Source organism: Labrus bergylta, chromosome 4, assembly GCF_963930695.1.
Source record: "Labrus bergylta chromosome 4, fLabBer1.1, whole genome shotgun sequence".
In the NCBI taxonomy this organism is placed as follows: domain Eukaryota; kingdom Metazoa; phylum Chordata; class Actinopteri; order Labriformes; family Labridae; genus Labrus; species Labrus bergylta.
The window spans coordinates 27,609,333-27,627,647 of NC_089198.1; the positions used below are offsets into that span (position 1 = coordinate 27,609,333).

The 18,315-nt window shown below is 41.5% G+C and overlaps 1 protein-coding gene across 1 annotated transcript; it reads left to right on the top strand.

Annotated features, from left to right (window-relative positions):
- The first annotated feature begins 595 nt into the window (after nt 1–595).
- On the top strand, nt 596–17,748 carry twsg1a (twisted gastrulation BMP signaling modulator 1a). Its single transcript, XM_020629926.3, has 5 exons — nt 596–814; nt 1,767–1,929; nt 10,016–10,115; nt 15,073–15,333; nt 17,270–17,748. Exons 2-5 carry the CDS (start codon nt 1,804–1,806, stop codon nt 17,449–17,451), a joined length of 669 nt encoding a protein of 222 aa, XP_020485582.1. The 5' UTR covers nt 596–814; nt 1,767–1,803; the 3' UTR covers nt 17,452–17,748.
- Nucleotides 17,749–18,315: the final 567 nt, after the last annotated feature.

An 18,315-nucleotide genomic window follows, 5' to 3' on the forward strand; every position in this document is an offset into this window, starting at 1 on the left:
AAACTATAAAATAATTACCATTTTTATTTGCCTTGGCTTACATTAACTTTGAAGAAAACGAGTCGGTCTCCTTTAATCTGATGGGAATTCTCTCTCTCTCTCTCTCTCTCTGACCTTCCTCCCCTGCAGGCTGGAAATGCGGCCTGTTGAGTGTTTTGAAAGAAGACTCAGGAAAACACGTGTAAGCTTCAATGGCCCATCAGAGAGGCTACAAATGAGCGCGAGGACGTTCCACAGCGGGGGGTCTCCTTTGCTCCTAAGCTTCCGAATCGCCCTTTTCTCACCTAATGAGCGCACTCACAAGTCCTCTGATAACACTGGAGACAAAGGGATGTGTAATTGAGCGGGGGGATGGCGTGGAAAGACAAGAAATGCTGGTGTTAAATAAGCCACGCAGAGCCTACCTGAGCCTGCTAGCAGAGGTCAGAGTTTGGGCTAAAAGACGATAAAGGTGGATTTTACGCGCCAGACTTTTACGCACAGCAGGACGAGGTTGTTAAAGTTCTCCTGATTGTGTTTCTGGGCCGCTGGATCATTCACGTCCGATACCCTGCAGACACACAGCCGGTATGCGTGTGTGTGTGTGTGACCTGAGGCCCCGGTGTTTCCCTTCTCAGATGTTGGGTAGAAAATGGAGTGTGTGCCTTTAAGGCGCCCGACTGCCTGTCGCTTTCTGGAGCGGAGAGACTGACGCCCTCTGGACACAGTGGACACTTGAGCGGCGGCAGAACACCATCCTGGAGAAGTTCAAAGAGAAAACAGACACACTCCGTCTTCAAAAGAGAAGCCAGGACCTTTAAAAAACAGCGTTGTGGTAAGTTTTAAACTCCGCGGATCTCCCTGATGACGCTTTTGTTGTTCGCTCGATCGTTCTGTAGCTGCGTGCGTGTGAAACAAAGTGCTTTGAGTTGTTGGCTATGAGCAAAAAAAGAGGTGAAGAAACTGCGCTGAGCTAATGTTCCTCACATGTTGTCTCCCCCCCTCTCTCTCTGAAACAGAACAATGTAGAGCAAAGAAAGTGGTGAAGTGTGAAAGTGTGAAACGGTATTGTAGACGGTGTGTTGAGGGCGATACAATTGGAGAGAGAAAAAAAAAATAGGTGAAGGGACCTGATGTTGCCAGATGTGTGTGTGTTGTTATTCCGCAGTAACGTGAGTGTGTGCTGCTGGCTTTGAATGAAATGTGACGCAGGCCCTTAAGAAAAGTGATGCTAACATGGTAAAGCTTTTGCAGGTTTCTTTTTGCACAGCTCTGGTGGTAAATCTTCTAACACTAACCTGCAGACTTAACATATCCCAGAGGAGGCACCTGGGTATGCTCAAGAGAATCTGAATTTAAACACAACTGAAATTCATGAAAACTTGATGAAAGAAATGAGAAATGGACCTCCCTGTCTATGATCCATGACATATATTATTATCTGAATACTGTTAGTGTCAAGATTTAGTGCAGCTATTTTTTGTTTTTCTGTTGCCTCGTTGAAAACCGCTAAAATCTTTAAGATTACAAAGAGAAATTGATTAATTTGCTAGTTGAAATCTAAATTGTGCCAAAAAAAAAAAAAGTTGCTCCAACTTCCAAGGAGTGAACCATTTCTGCTGTCACAAAGTCTAATATACTGTAACATAGGATACAAAAGAAACATCACAATTTGTCTTTTACCCATGATGCACCTTCTGCAGCGTTCTCCTCCTCGTGGAATGTCAGTGATGAGCTTTTTGTTTATTTGTCTCTGAGGTCCTGTCCTGTTTCTCGTGTTGACGTAGGTGTTTTCAGTTGCCGTGCTGCTGGTGAGCCGTCAGGATGAGGCCAGGTCAGCTGATCCTCCCTGCCACCGCCGCTCTCCTCTTCCTCCTCTCGGGCCTGACCGTAACCTCCGGCTGCAACAAGGCCCTCTGCGCCAGCGACGTCAGCAAGTGTCTCATCCAGGTAAGAAAGAGTTACCACAGGTTCTCCCAGAGGTTTGGAAACTAAATGACCGCTTTAGGGAAACATTTGTACCATGAAAGACTTCGCTTTCTCTTTCTTAAGCACTGCTCCAATGATTTTTATTTTACTTACAAGCAAAAATCACATCTTGCCAACATGCCGTCTGATCTGTTAAGAGCTCCCATATATGCTGAGAAAATAATTTTCCATTTCACAAATTTCAAGTATCCTAAATTGTGAAATCTGAAACTAGAGGAAAGTGGGATTTACATCTTCAAAAAAATCCCTCAATTCCTTTTAAAATGTGCACAGACCTGACTTTTACTGTGAATTTGTATCGTCTTTGATATTGTTGATCTAAACTCGTGATGTTGTCGAGCGTTTCTGTAAACTGGAAGTTGGAAACTTTAATGTGAGGGGCAGCCAAGTCCAAGCTTTTTATCCTGCAGGGTTACAGCTGTGATGTGTAAACACAGACTGATATTTCTCCTGACGACAGCACAAGTTAAATAGTCGTCTGTAAGAGTCAAGTCCAAGTCAAGAGTGCTAGCAGAGCAGTTATACAGTATAATTTATTTTAGAATGAATCAGTCAGAAAAGAACCAGACTCTGCAATAATATCCCTCTGACTAGTGGCTGAAGGAAACGCGTCTCAAGCTGTTGATACATCTTTTAAATTCTCTACTAAATATGTGCAAGTATTCCACATAAAACAAATACCCAGCAGTAGCCAAAATCATGATAAAATCCGCCTCATGTCCTGGCCGAGGTGGAGATCTGGACCCGAGAACAAAGATGGAATCTGTTGTGAAGAATGCAGATACATTCCTTCGATAAGCCGAGCGAAGTCTGCAGGGATAGTTTTCCCAGAGTGATAAAAAGAGAGGCAAAGCTAATGGTGCACTTTCACGCACACCGGTCCTCTACGTGAAACACTCCCGTAGAGTCAGAGTGTGTTTAAGAGCAAAGGATTGTGGGTGAAAAAGCTTTACTGGTTCTTTGATTAAAAGTTGTCTGGTTTTGTTTTCTATTTTTCATCAACCCTGACTCTGACTTTTGACTTTTGTTGACTTTCTCACATCACTTCCTTTGTGTCACTTGTTCCCTCACGTCTGAGGTCCTCTGGGTGACGAGGGGGGGGGGGGGCAGACGGGTGGCACCCCATAATTAACACAGATTCAGTCATGCATTCTGGTTATTGCGAAGGGAAAACATAAAGAGAAGTGTTGGCCTGTCTTTCAAACGCCTGTCAAGTCATATTAGAGCTGCTGCTTGTCCTCAGTTCTGTGTGTGTGTGTGTGTGTGTGACCTGTAGCGTGTTTAGTGGCCCTGCCTCTCTTATTAACATGTTTAAAGTACTGTGTTTAACCTCTGTGGCTGTTTCACCTGTGTGACCTCAGACTCTCTGTAGGCAAACTTCAGGTAAATTTTTGCAGGGAGTGAGGCAGAACTGTTCTTTTGGCACAGGGTGCAAAATGCAAATACAGACATTAGTGTTTTTTAAAGAGTCAGAGAAGGTGTGGAATCAATGTCACAATTTTAAAAGAGCGTGAAACTGAAGGTATGGACCGTTTGATGACAGAGGTTTGAGCTCTGGAAAGCTGTGCCGAAGGTTTTTCTCTCTCTTTTTATATATATTTTAAATCAAAAATAATGGACTGTTTGAAACATGGACATAGTCTCAGTGACTTCACTCATTGGATCTGAAAAAGGTGTTATGAAGCCCAACTAAGGCAGTCGCCATATTTGAGATATTCAAAGAGGTGGAGTTGAAGCAGGTAAATGACTTTCTGATAAACACCCATCTGGTTCATCTGGCTCCTCGTCAAGCTAGCATACATCCAAATGATGAAAACAAGAAGACCTTAAGGTCAGGATTTAGCTAAAGTGAATCCTAGCTGCCTGACAGCTACAAGCTGGTTGAAACCAAGGAGTCAGCAATTGAAAGAAGATTAATCAACTTATAGTGTGGAATCCTACTTTTGGAAACAGATTTCAATGTTATATTTTGGAGTCATTTTCAATAGGCTGCCTGGCCTCGTCTGGTCATCCAGCAAAGGGGTCTCAAAAAGACTGTTTGGTCCCAGCTGTGGTTTTTAAAGTTAAAGGCAGGGTTGCTAATTTTTGAAAAAAAACTAGCATGATTTCGATAGTAGGATTACCTTAGGGCTCTGTCAACACCCACCCCCTCCCTCAAAAGCCACGGCCCTCACTTACATGCACAAGCTCCATTGGTCCAGAAGCGGACCTCAGCTCGTGCTTTGACTGTGGGCTCGTGCATGCAACATATGGAGAACGAGCAGGGAGATGGGGAGGTGTGATTGGTTCATCGGATTGGTACCTCGTGGCAGACATCGGTCAAAGTTTTTACAAGCTTACAATATGCTACAGATGACTGATTTTCTTTGTTCCTTTTTCAGATTTAATAATGTCTGTCAGGACCTAAAGACAAAGTGTATCTGGATAAAATGACCAACCCTGCCTTTAAACTGCACCCTATTATTGGAATGAAAAGCATGACAGCAACGGACTCCTCTTAAAGACACACCATGAGCTACACTGCAGCGTCTGCTCTGGGTTCAGGCTGCCATAACAATCAATGAATTAAATTACCTACAGGCACACACAATACACCTTTATAATCTAGAGCCTGGTTCCTGTCCTATTCGGACTTAAAATCAAATGAATGGTCCCTCAAGGTTATCACACAATGTAGCTGCCACACATTAAAGCAACAGAAGTCCTGCAGTACATAAACACTTCAGATATGTTCAGGCAAACAAAAACATTCAAGAAGTAACCATAAAACACAAACCAAAGATGTGCTGAGAAAATACCAAACAGAAAAAAGATCAATTCAATTTGTAATTAAACAAACTAGACAACATACCTTTTTAGTATTTAATACTAAAAATACTACTGCTTTATATGCGATTATTATTTTTTTTTTTTGATCCAGCAGATGTCGCCCTTGAGCACCAGCATGAAACCAAAACAACTCGCGCTGCATTGTTGTGTTAGCATGCTAATGCTAGCGATCTTTATTATGCTCGTATCTTCACACTGCATGTAAATTTACCTGAAATGAGCGTGATCTAGAAACACAGTTAAGCAGTGAGTACAGTATGTTATTCTTCTTTTCTCTAGTCCCTCAATTAAACAACTTTTATACACGAGGGGAGGAGTCAGCCGGCCGTCCCGGCGATGTAAACAAACTGAAGATAGGACTCTGAAAACATCACAGACAGTGGGACTTGGGTGTTACACCCATTGTAGACAGTCATGACTCACAGAGTTATTTTCAGAGGATATACTTGATTTCTATTACATTTAAGTGTGAAAAATTGCATATAAAGCCTTTAAACTAAATGCAACTTTCTCTTAAAGGGGTTGTTCCTTTTTCTTTGTGGGGTTGTATGAGGTACTTGTCAAAAGAAAGTTTATTACTGTGATTTGCTTTCACAGGCACGGTACGGATTGCCTAGTGTGAGTGCGCCCTTATTTGCACTTTCCATGTTTTCAACCCGCCTGTTCTGCACATTAGTTCAACACCAAACAAGTTTGTTTCTGATTTAAAAGTCTTTTTCTCCACAGTAAATAAGTCCCTAGGTGCTCTTCCTTTTCAACATTATATTATTTGAATTTTTTGGCAGAAACTTGTTGCTACCAGACCACAAACTTCTCCTCCTCCTCCTCCTCCTGGGTTCAGATTCTGTTAACATCCAGCCCTTGTGCAATCAGCAGCAGTCTTTTGGCTGCGCTTGTTCCTTTTTACTTCCAGGTGGCTTATTGCTCCGGATGAATCATTTCTCGGGACAACAAAAGCTCTGTAGCTTCCGGGACCTCGCCGACACCAACTCGCTAGCTGTCAGAGGCGAGAGCGAAGGTGCGTGTGCCGTCAAGGAGAAACTTCACCGCCTCTAGCAGCTCTGAGGAAGCTCCATGTTGTCGGTGATTAGTGAGATCTGCTGCCTTACGCTCGCTTTCACGCTCTGTTGCAGTCTCAAGTCATTTGTCTAAAATTCCCCAAAACCCCTGAGGGTGGGAGAACATGAGAGGGGAGGCTGAGGTCAGGAGGAGGTGTGTGTGTCTGTGGGGGGACGTTGGTCAAGAGAAATATACAGTTGGGATTGAATCACAAGCCACAACTGTGTGCAGAGCAGGCTGTTTAGCAGGGCGGGGCAGGAGATTTCAAAGTTAACGCACAGCAGCAGGACGAGGCAGCGGGTTCACTTTCTCTCCTTTTGTCTCGCTGCAGCAGAGTTTTCACTGATTACAGGATCCTCTAAAAGGCAGAACAAGCCTAATAAAGCCCCTGCAAGCCCTCCTCTAGTTAGTCGGGAAGTTGTTAGAGGATAGGAAGCTGCAGATTCTTTTTTAGGATTAATCAGGATCGGTTTTATGATTGTTTACTTTGCAAAATGTCAGAAGAGTGACGTCTTCTCAAAGCTGTTTTTAAATCTCAAGGGTTTTCAATTTACCGTCAAGTAGGAGAAACTTTGAGTCACTTTAAAAGAAAATGTTTCAGGGCGCCAGTGGTCTAGTGGTTGGTGCACACGCCCCGTGTACAGAGGTTTAAGTCCTTAGCGGGCAGCCCAGGTTCAAGACTGACCTGTGGCTCCTTTCCAGCATGTTGTTCCCCACTCCATAGTTCCCTGGTTTATGACTCTATTCACTGTCCATAGAGTCATAAAAAAGCCCAACAATAAATCTTAAACAAACATAAAAATAAAGTCAAGTGAATGTAAGGGATAATATAAAGTGAGACAAGACAAGCTCTATTTGTCATTCTACTGAGTTAAAGAGCTAGCCTTAGCACTTAGCAGGGAGTGACTGATTAGCCCCCAAAAATTATGAATCTATTTAAAATCTCAGAAGATAAGAATCTCAATTTTTACACAAATCAGTTTTCTGATTAGGACTCTTTAACCTAGTGCGCCATTTTCATTTGATAGATTTCTTTGTCGTAGCCAGAATTCTTTTTCCTTCATTGGTTGTATTTTCCCCACAATGAACAGACCAACGTCAAATTAACCGGACTGCTTTCTGTGGATGGATATGACTACAATTAATCCTCCAGAGTCTGTGATTAGAGCCTGGCAAGTGTTGTCTTTTCTAGGTAGCTGTTAGTTTTTCTTAGCAATGATCTGCTATCAAGGTATAGCAGACTGTCGCTAAGTGTAGATCAGAATCCAGTATTTACCACAGCTGTGTAATAAGCAAGCTTTCACACATCGCTGTGTCTGTACACAGGTTGATAAATTATATTATTTCATGTTCATTTGATTAGATTTAGAGGTTTCCCTTAGTTAAAAGTATGTATGCTAAACGCCTCCTGAGGTTTTTAACAAGCTAGCCCTGCTGGTTTAATCAGAATGCTATGGTAAGCCAATCACCATCGAGCTCAAGCGTCATGATTTTAAGGAAAAACACAAGAGGTATTTATATTGTCATCAAGTGTCGGAAACTGTCGGTCGGGAATTTTCCAGGGATAAAAGTTCAAGAAGGCTAGCTGTTTCTCCCTGTTTAGTCATCTTGCTAAGCTAAGCTACGCTAACCACATTCTTGCTCCAGTTTGCTAAAACCTTAAGTTTCCATGTAAATGTTTAAAAAAAAAACCGTTTTCTTTTCTTTTATTTGTGATGATGTACGACATGGAAGTGTTCCCTCCCCCGGGGTAACAGTTTAGTTTTTTATAATCTCCCCTCAGAGACTCATAATTACTTGTGGGATCAATCCTGATCAGAGGTTTTGGGGATTGAGAGGCCGGTGATGAAGTGAACTGTGTGTGGTTTTGCAATCCGTCACTGGTGACTCACTGGAGAGTCTTTTATCATTGCCAGGACTGTTTACGTGTAGGAGATGGCTTCTGCAAAGATATAAAGGAGGAGCATGGGGGGAGAGAGAGAGAGAGAGTAAAGAAAGGGGAAGAGAGAGGGAGGAGGGTATAATAGGAGAGGAGAGAAAGGGAGGGAGAGAGGGGGGAAGTGTGTTGCTGGAGGGGGGAGGTGGCCATGTTTCGTTCTCCAGGTGTTTTCTTCTCCCCCCACCTCTGCCTCCCCCCTCCACCCCCAAACCCCACCGCCTCCCTCATCGCGGTGACCTTGACGTAGAGGAATGTGCTCCCTGTTCTGTGTCAGGAAAGAACAGAGGGGGGGGGGGGGAGAGAGAGAGGAGCTCCTCTGGCTTAGCTCTCACCTACTTTTCAATCCCACCTACACGTTTCAGTTTCCTTCATCGTCCTGCTGCACCCTGGAGACAAACTGGAGTTAAAGAATGAAGCTGTTTTTTCACGCTTTAAGTGTCTGTAGAGGACTTAAGGGAGCAGCAGAGGTTTTATGTTTTAGTTTTTTCACGAGCTCATGTCGTAATTTCACCTCCCTTCTATTTACAGCAACATGAGAATGACTTACAAAGAGCTTTTTTTTTATCTGCAAACAAGCCTGTGGATGAAGCAAAGAACCAGATCTTTATCAAATAATTAAGTTTTTGAATTGATTGTTAAGTAGAAAAGACTATTTAAGACTATTTTGCAATGATTTATCTTTTAAAATGACCTTTTTTATTCCGGTTTTATTTGCACCTTTGCCTCATTGGTTGGCTTTCAGGTTGTATACGTAACTGAATATGTTTAAATGATATGCTTAGTATTTAGGCTTGTATTCAGAGACTTGGTCTAGGATTGTAAGTAGAGATTTGTTAGGATGCAAATAAAATGATTCTAATACTATATATTTGAAAAGCTTGACTGAGTGTCAGTGACAATGGGGCAAATCCATTCAGTTAGAGCTCCTGTGGGGAGTTTTTTTTATCTAGCTATGAAACAGGCTGTAAATAAAGTGATGCCTCTACTTGATCAGGGCTGAGTCATGTGCTCAGTCTATTCACAATAAGTCCAGCTGCAGAAAGCACTCTCTCTGCTGACAGCTTCATTTTGCCTCACTTTTCTCTGTACGCCTTCTTCCTTTAGTTGTGATAACAGTCGTATTCTAAGTTGCAAATCTGACATAAGCCCTCTTTTGGTCTTTTGGTGTGTTGTCCTCAGGGAAGATCCCTAGTGGATAGTTCCTCTTCAAAAATTTCCCCAGAACGGTTTGGTCCTAAAAACACCTTTTTTATATTGATAATACAAGGTTCAAGTTAAATTAACTTTATTAAGTTACTTAAGTAGAATTTTCTATGTAAGACACTTACATGTACAATAATACTTTTACTTAAGTGAAGAATTAGAATACTTCTTCCACCACCAAACACAACACTTGAAATGAGCTCTTGGATAAATGTAATGGAGTTTAAAGGGCAATAGTTACCTTTGGGACGTATCGTCGTGAAAGTATTAAATATTACATGCCGTACAATTGTAACACTCAAGTAAAGCACACATCTCATGGAGTTACCCTGAGTATACACTCAGCTACATTCAACCCCTCGTCATGACGGCTTAATGTACAACGTCAAACCACTGGAGAAGAAGATTTGAGTACTGTGAACACCAACATGTCAGAATCTGCTCTTTTGTTTAATGGTGACACAGCAGAGATGATTATTTCTCAGAGTTATCACCATATTGTTCAGATGGAGTTAACATACTTTGATAAATGCCACAGGTGTCGGTTACTTGTAACAGCTTGTGTTCAGCAACAGTTAGTGTACATGAAGAAAAGCTGCTGTCGCCCTGCTGTTGATGTGTTAATGGTACGTCTCCTGCTCGTTGGGTTGTGTTCGCTCTGTGATGTTTAACTCTTATGTTGCTTCTGCACTCAGATCTGTTGTACCGGATATGGACCCTCAGAACATTTTTTTGCGCTGCAGTAATGTTCCAAGTTAGAAATAACAATCAGAAATAACTCAGTAACTTAAGCCGCCCTATTTATGTGGTTGTATATTTGCACACTGATTGTTAAAATACAGATCAATAACAACAATGTTAAAAAAAAACAAGGAAATTAGAATTGCTCCTTTAATCTCACAGTGATGAAGTGAAACTAACTCATTAGGATCTTCCTCCTCAGCTAGTAAAATACTGCGGACACATCTGTAGTGTTTTCATGTTTTGCTGATGTTTGCTGATGTGTGTGTCCTTCAGGAGCTGTGTCAGTGTCGTCCGTCTGACGGGAACTGCTCGTGCTGTAAAGAGTGCATGCTATGTCTGGGGAACCTTTGGGAAGAGTGCTGCGACTGCGTGGGTGAGTACAGCGTCATCTATTAGCTACATATATCTTACAGCCAACAGCATATTATTTAAGACTTAAACTACAACTGTTGTAGCGTTGTGATCTGAAATGTAGTTGGCGGGTTGAGACAAGCTGGTGATGACTGCTGAACAGAAAAGATCAGAGCTTTATGAATGTCCATTTGTCAGAGTTAGAGGAGACTGCTGCATTAAAAGAATGACTCATGTAAGAAGCAATTCAAGCTAAAAACAACTGTGTAGAATTAAAGATGACATTTTCTCTGACTTGAGGGTTCAGTTTCCTCTGTTAGTCCTACATTATAGACTTAACTGGATTCTGCTGTCGTTTGTTTTTTAACAAATACTTTAAATCCATTAACTTTGTGAAGAGGGGAAAAGAACAAACTGGCGAGCAAAAATAAATAAATACAAGCAGCTTTATTATGTGCTCAAATATTGCACCGGTTAGCAGCAGTCATAAGATCCAAACTCTCTCTGGCATCAACCCAGCCCACTTGCTCAAGCTGGATTTCCCCTCTGATGTTGCCTGCTGTTTTCACACAGCTGGCCCCCCTGACATCTTGGAGAAATTGTTCTCGGCTGGTTTGGAAAAAATCTGGTAAAAGTCGCATGGTGAAAAATTCAGCTGTCACTCAAACAGCTCACCCTGAACATTTCTGGAAATCTCTGGAGTTTTTTAGCATGTGTGAAAAGGGCTTAAGGTCAGCGTTTACTAAAACCTTGTACACTTGGTAACATGGGCTGCACTTTTATGGCACCTTTGACCACTCAAAGTGCTTCACACTTCAGTCAAAAAACCTTCGATCCAACTTTGATTGTTCCATATTTATAATAACGCTGGCACTAATCTCCTAACATGTGACACTTCAGTTATGTCTCAGTCTCGTTAATCTCAGTCGCCCTGCTGGAGAACACTTTCTCCCTCTAAAAATCCTCTGAAATCTGAGACTGTGACCGCCGTGCACAAGGAAGCAGTTTGTAGGGAGTGTTTGAGCTCTGATACAGGATGAGTGTGCGGTGAGTGAAGCCAGATACTGAAGGTGCCTCTGAGAAGTGACAGTGTGGAGGTTAATGTGAAGCAGAGCCATCAGGGCCTCCGTGAATCAGAGCAGAGGAAATTAAAGCAGTATCAACACTACTAAGGAGAACATTCACATGTGGACAGGAAGTCTCGGTTTTCATGAAGATCAAAGGATGAAGAAGCCGGAAGAGAGCGAGGACGATGAGGTCGACCCGCGCAAACCAACTTTGACTTTCAGACTCCTATCAGGGAGGAGGGGGCGGGGGTGTAAATCCAAAACAAGCAGATTTGTGAAGCCAAATAATTTGGCTTGTTAAACCCTCTCTTCACGTGTTTCCAGCTTTTAACCAGCAGTGTCGAGGTCCTTAAGACTGGGAGCAAAATGACAAAATATGGCTTTATATTTATGACCTGGTTCCCTCAGTACACAGACGTAACATGCTTCCTTCTGCTTCTTTGTTTTGCTGCTCGGCAGAGTCATTTTTTAATCATGAAGTCTATTTTGCATGTTGTTGTTTTTTGATCTACTTCTCTTTATGTGGTTGGGTGGAAATCATTTTCTTTTAGTGTTGTTTCTTGATGTTTTGCATGTAAGTTTGTGTCTGGTGATTTTAGATTTGATATAATTCATAAATTTTTAGATTTACTTTTGGGCTTGTACCTTTTCTAGAGATAGGACAGTGGATATAGGCGGAAATCAGGGAGAGAGAGAGAGTGGGGATTGACATGCGGGAAAGGAGCCACAGGTTGGATTTGAACCTGGGCCGCCCGCTTGAAGGACTATAGCCTCCTTAAATGGGGCGCACACACTAACCACTAGGCTACCTGATATAAATCATTTTGCATGGTTTTCTACATATCTATGTGGCTCCATTGCATCCTTTTATGGTTGTTTCTAGTCGCCCTGCATTCGTTTTTTTGTCGTTTTTTTGTGGTAATTTCCGTTTTCAGTTTTAGTGGTCTTGGTGATGGTTGCATATTTTAGTATTTAAGACAATTTATTTCAATATCTTCTTGTAGACATTTTGTGTTTGGTTTTGCGAAGCGTTTTTGTGGTTGCTAAGCATCTCTTTGTGGTCGTTTGTGAACATTTCTTGTTGGAAAAATCCATCAGTCATTTCATACAAAGATTCATACACTCTGGTCCAGCACCGTCTTGGTCTAGCACTTAATAAGCCTGTTCAGAAACCCATCCATGATACTAACACAATTGGGTGGTGGACTGAGCAGACTCATCTCTCTGAGCTGTACAAACAGAGTCTAGAAGATGTATTAATGGAGGCAAAAAGAAAACTCCATATTTCTGTCTTTCCTGAAATCAGCCTTAAACACAAGAAACCTGCATCAACTAAACGCCAAACATCTAAACACACTAAAGACGCTGCAGAGTTACGTGATATAAACGTACCTGTGGAGATTTCCAGCTCTAGAAATGAGATCGAGTTAAAGCTACAGCAGCAAATACTCAAAAATAAAAACCTACACTGAGGACAAAGAAGTGGACACAAAGACATAAAAGGAAAACTGAACGAGAAAACGAGCTGTAAGATGGAGCATTAAGCACCATGCTATCGGCTTAAGTTAAAATGGTGCAGTTTAACACACAGGAGGATAAATGATGAAAGAGAAAAAGTTGGGCCTGGTACCTTTGACTCCCCTCTGGTTCTGTCCCTCTAACCAGCATGCTCTCTGGTCAGCCTTGACGGACAGATATTGCTGTGTGTACTGACAAGAAGGCGTTATTATTAAAGGTCTTTCATGTGGAACACGGGTACAAGTATGTGACACTGAGTGCTGAACTTGCTGCTGCTGCTGCTGCACAGATGTTGTGGTGGTGGTGTTGGAGTTTCCCCTCCTGGACAGACCTTTTACAACACACCGATGACAGCCTGTAGCTTTAAGCGAGTATATATTTCTCATTCAAATGTTTTTTCTTTTTTCTCAGAGCACCACTTTGAGTAAGTTTCCACTCTAAACATGTTATCCACGCCAAATGCAGGCTGCTTTGAAGTGTGTATCTGCGAGTGGTTAGAGCAGCCCAGCGGAGGACAGTTTGTATTTTAGGGAGGAGGAGGAGGAGGAGGAGGAGAAGGAGAAGGAGGAGAAGGAGGAGGAGGAGGACCCATGTGTACACTTTATCTAAAACAGCTGCTCCGGCTCTGCTCTGAGCGTCGCTCTGTAATCCTATTCCTCTGTCAAACTCCGGTCCCCATTAAATGATTTGGCCATTAGCTGTAATTCACTTTGACTCATTAAAAGGGTTAGAAAGATCCTATCTGAGGACGTGAGGCCTTTGTCGAGCGATTACTACCGTATTTGGAAATGAAATGAAGTGTTCAGAGGATCTTAATTGGGACATGATACTGTTGACAGCAGTGTGGTTTTACTAAATTGCTCTTGTGAGTTGAAAGCGTGTGTGAAGCCATTTATCTGTTGAACGGGTGTATTGGGAGAAAAAGTAAGATTTACCGCTGATCTCCCTTCCTCTTGTTTTTCATTATAAAGGGTCAGTCCAGCCAAAAATAACTTCAACTTAATGTCCCTTAAGTGGTGACTAAACATGCAGTAAATGTCAGTTTTCCAGCCCAAGTTTTTAGACAATCTTTTAGAATATCGATGACATTTCTGCAGTCAAGTCTGCATCATAGATAAAGAGCTCCTGCACCTACATTTATATCTAAATAAGTGCAAAAATCAATAACCTAAATTTAAAACCAATAACCTCAATAAATCTGCACCAGAACTATGTGACATGGAAGTAGACACAAAGCTCGGTAACAACAAACAGATACTAATTAAAGAGAGTTAAAGCTCCTGTGAGGAGTTTTTAACTGGTCATGAAACAGACTGAAACTAATATTGATAATTCAGTGACATATTAAAGGAAATGACACCATTATTGAAAAAGAATTGATTATTTCTGTATTGTTTTATTAAAGGTTGAAAAAGCTGCCGCAGGGTAGCTCTCAGGCGAAGTGGTTCAACATGCGCTACCAGACAATCTTTTTTTCCACTGCACAAAGTCTCAATGAGTGACACATTTCACTGCTCAAAGAAAGAAGGATTAGATTTATTTTGGTGATTAAAAATACTTGCAAGTGCAGGACAAAATGAGAAAAGAGAAGGTTCCTAATAGGAGCTTTAATTACAAGAAAATGTGAATGAGTGTTTACTGTAGAATTCTCTGAATATATGAACAAGAGCAACAATTCCCTGGAGTTTGTGAAGTGTTTGGTTGTTTAGCACAGTTTTAAGTGATTTAGCAGGTTCCTGTAATTGTCTAGTGTCCTTTAAAGTTTTCTATTGGCCGTCCATAAGCCAAGAAATGTTATTTAAAAAAAAAAAAAAAGTCCACAGACGGTTGAGTTTCTGCTCTGGGGAAATTTGATCAGATGACCCTGACCTGAACGCCTCATTCTACACACACTATTGACAGCTCAAGACATGACTGACAAAGTGATGACAGTGCTCTTTTCTGAAAGGGGGAGGGGGGTAACCCTTAATAAAAACAACATTTAAAAAACAATCAGTAATTAAAAACAGTAAACAACATCATAACAAAAAAAAGATGGTAGAAATGTCTAAATCCATAAATAGAGAACATTTTAACCATTATTTATCGCACACAATCAGAATAAATGTGGGTATCCATGGTAACATCAAAATAATTTCTGAAGCTGTCAGATAAATGTAGTGAGGTTGAAATGTCCAGTTGTATAAAATTGAAATGCTGAAATTAAGTATCTAAAACTAGACTTTTGTGCAGAAGTTGAGTTAATATACTTGAGAATAACCTTAAAATGTTTTCAGTAATGTCAGAATAAAGAGATAAATACGCCACTCCTTCACGGCCAAAGAAAGATGAATCATTTTGTCATTTTTGTGAACTTACCCTTTTTCTTATTCATCCATTTCTTTTCTACAACAGGGATGTGTAACCCCAAGAACTACAGCGACTCTCCAGCCACGTCGAAGAGCACCGTGGAGGAGCTGCATCGTCCAATCCCCTCGCTGTTCCGCGCCCTCACGGAGGGCGAAGCGCCGATCAACATGATGGTGGTCTCCTTCCCCGTTGCAGAGGAGCTCTCCCACCACGAGAACCTGGTGTCCTTCCTGGAGACGCTGGACAGCACGCACCAGAACGTCTCTGTGCCTGGAAACAGCATCCACGCCAGCTACGACAATCAAGGTAATGTTTGAACTGTGAAGGATTATTAAAGTTCACTTCTCACTTACTTCTTTAATCCAAATCATATCCATCCTAACTGCAGAGTATTTGCTTTAGAATCTCTACTTACAGTACGCGTGCTTAACTACTGTATTTCCAATTAAAGCTACTTTAGACCATAAATGGACTCATGAAAATCTCTAGAAAATTTCAGGACATGCTGCCCCTGAAATCTTACAGACTTACCTCTACACATATGTACATATGGGGGCGGCAGTAGTGCAGTCTGTAGGGACTTGGGTTGGGAACCCGGAGTGTGTCCTCTGAGGCAAAACATGATGTATAGAGGAAAATGGAGATAGGGTGGACGAAGCCATGACAGTTTTTGTCTTTTTATCAATGCTCCATGTAGTTGGATGTTGAAAAGAACATACTCATCAGCAGTGCAGAGTATCAAACTCGGGATAGATACGTCATCGCCGCCACCGACTCCCTGAATATTTCCTGCTGTGTTCTCACTTCGCCGCACCCAGACTTCATGCTGAAATTTTACTAGATGGCTGGTAGGAAAAGATTTCTGTAGAGTCGTTGTGATGACATTCAGATGTTTGCGTTAAGTTCATGAATAGAAATCATTACGTGCTGCTGAACAAGGTCCAAAACCAACAACTGTATTTCTGATTTTTTTTTTTTGCATTTGGGATTCCCTCTTTTCTAAGTTATTATTTATTTAAAAACCCCATTCATGACATGTGAAACCTTGATGTCTTAAAAAAGATATTGCTGACTACTGGCTAAATGTCTAAACTACAGAGGTTGTCTATGAGATTTGGCTGCATGTTGACAAGCTACAGCAACTTCAAAAGCGTCATACATGTTTTTGAATCAGTGATTCTATAATGTAATAATATTCAGTAATATAACAGGATAAATACTGCTGCAGAATAAGTACTTTAGCTAGATGTACAACTTCCTCCTCTAACCATAACTACTGTACATTAACCTTTTGAATAAATTCTGCCCAAAGCTCTGATGAGTCATGAGGGTGGCTTTAAAGAACCATAAAGTCAATCATTGAGGTAAATTATCAAGCATAAAACATTTTTCTTATGAGAATAAGCAGCTTTTCCCTACTTCTATCATCATAAACTGAGTCTCTTTATCTTTGAGTATTAAAACTATTACTCTGCTTCAACTTTGAAGAACTGTGATGGCTTTAACTAAAACATAATTCTACTGTAGCAGAATGATAGCCAACACGTAGCTGCTGGCTGCAGTTGTTTAGAACAAGCTGTAAGTCAGTGTAATGTTATTAGTCACTTGCAATTTGAAAACATCCAGCCTCACATTGTAAAGATGTCACATCTTTAACTTTCTGAATAACTTACTCTTCTTGAGGAAATAAAAGCACACTTTTATGCTTCATTGTTACATATTTCTCTGGCCCTGTGAGGTCCAGTCACATTCTTCATTTGTACGCTTTCACACTCACTAAGAACCGTGGTAATAAAATCAGACCAGGCCCAGCACTGAGGTAAACTACAAAGTCTTGTATTAAGACCGGTTCGGGCTGGGTCACGTTCGCAGTGTTTCACAGGGGACAGAGCTGCCAAAGACTTACAGTTCATGGAATCAAACTGGGTCAGAAGTGTTTTTTCTTCTCCCTTTTTTTTTTGTGTGTGACTGTTTTGGTTGTTGATCTCTCTTCATTTGGTGCTATTTGCTATAAAGACACACACTCATAAGAGCGTAACCACAGAGCCAAGCAGTTAACTCATTAAGCTCACCCTCACATATGGTCATACTTAGCTGCTGCAAATAAATTTCACCCCTGAAGTAAAAGTAGGAACGCCGAGGGTTAAAAGTAATTGCTCTAGAATGGTGCTTGTTTTTATAAACCACATGTACTGGGTTTGTGACTCACGTCTTTTTCTTCTTCTGTCCTTTTTGATTTCAGATGGCATGTGCACTGTGGTCTACTTTGACGACTGTGTGTCTATTCGTCAGTGTAAACTGTACTGTGAGTCAATGGGAGGATCCAAGTACCGCTGGTTTCACAATGCCTGCTGCCAGTGCATTGGACCTGAGTGTGTGGACTACGGCAGCAAGGCCGTGAAGTGCATGAACTGTCTCTTCTGAAGTGCGGGCACATATTGGTACCTAATGTCTGGGCCTAACCAGAGGACTGAGGGCTCTGAGAGGAAACTATGACTGTTATGTGTTAGCATTCCTCACTTACCTTGTAAAATACCCCCTCCTTACCCCGCCTCCTACCCCTGCAAATTGTTTTTATTCTGCTGTTTGTTTCACTGTATATTTTTAGATATGTTTTCAATAGTGTTTTTTACTAGAGGTGTATATGAATAATGTATTTTTACAATTATGGTTGGCTAAATCTGTCTTGTTGCCAAATAAAGAAAAGTTTGGTGACATGGATTGTGTTGTGTCTGAATTTTATATATATTTTCTTCCTTTTGCTACTTTTTCACAGCACGAGTGGAATAGTAAATGTTTGTCCTTCTAGTTGCTTGTCTCCTGCTCTAATCTTAGCCTTGTGTTGCCCCAGTCAGGAAACGCATCATTTCCTGGGGAAACAAAGTTGTTATTATACCATTCTGGTCCACAGGTGTTCAGTGCTCACTGACCATCTCATGCAAGCGAAGGGGAAAGGGAACATTTACCGATGCCAATCTCTCACTGCCACACACAAATGCTCTTTGTGGTGCCAGTGCTTTTTCAAAAGGCAGCAGGGTGCCCTATCACTGATTCTGTTCCCAATTGGCATGCAACAGCAGTTTGCAATAGACTAATGCAACCAGACTCACAATGAGAGCTTGTTTGTCTTTTTCTTTTTACAATATTGAATCATGACCTCATTTTGCCATTGCAGCTGTGGGCTAGGAGCAGACGGTGCCTACAAAGATCAGAGGACTAATGTGTTTCATATGTGAGAATGACCACCAGCGCTCTCTGTTCAACCACGCACTTTTGGAAAAAGTACAT

Coding starts and splice junctions, on each gene's coding strand:
- twsg1a (XM_020629926.3), top strand. CDS start 1,804: ATGAGGCCAGGTCAGCTGATCCTCCCTGCCACCGCCGCTCTCCTCTTC. Junction 1,930..10,015: donor TCAGCAAGTGTCTCATCCAG/GTAAGAAAGAGT, acceptor TGTGTCCTTCAG/GAGCTGTGTCAGTGTCGTCC. Junction 15,334..17,269: donor CGCCAGCTACGACAATCAAG/GTAATGTTTGAA, acceptor TTTTGATTTCAG/ATGGCATGTGCACTGTGGTC.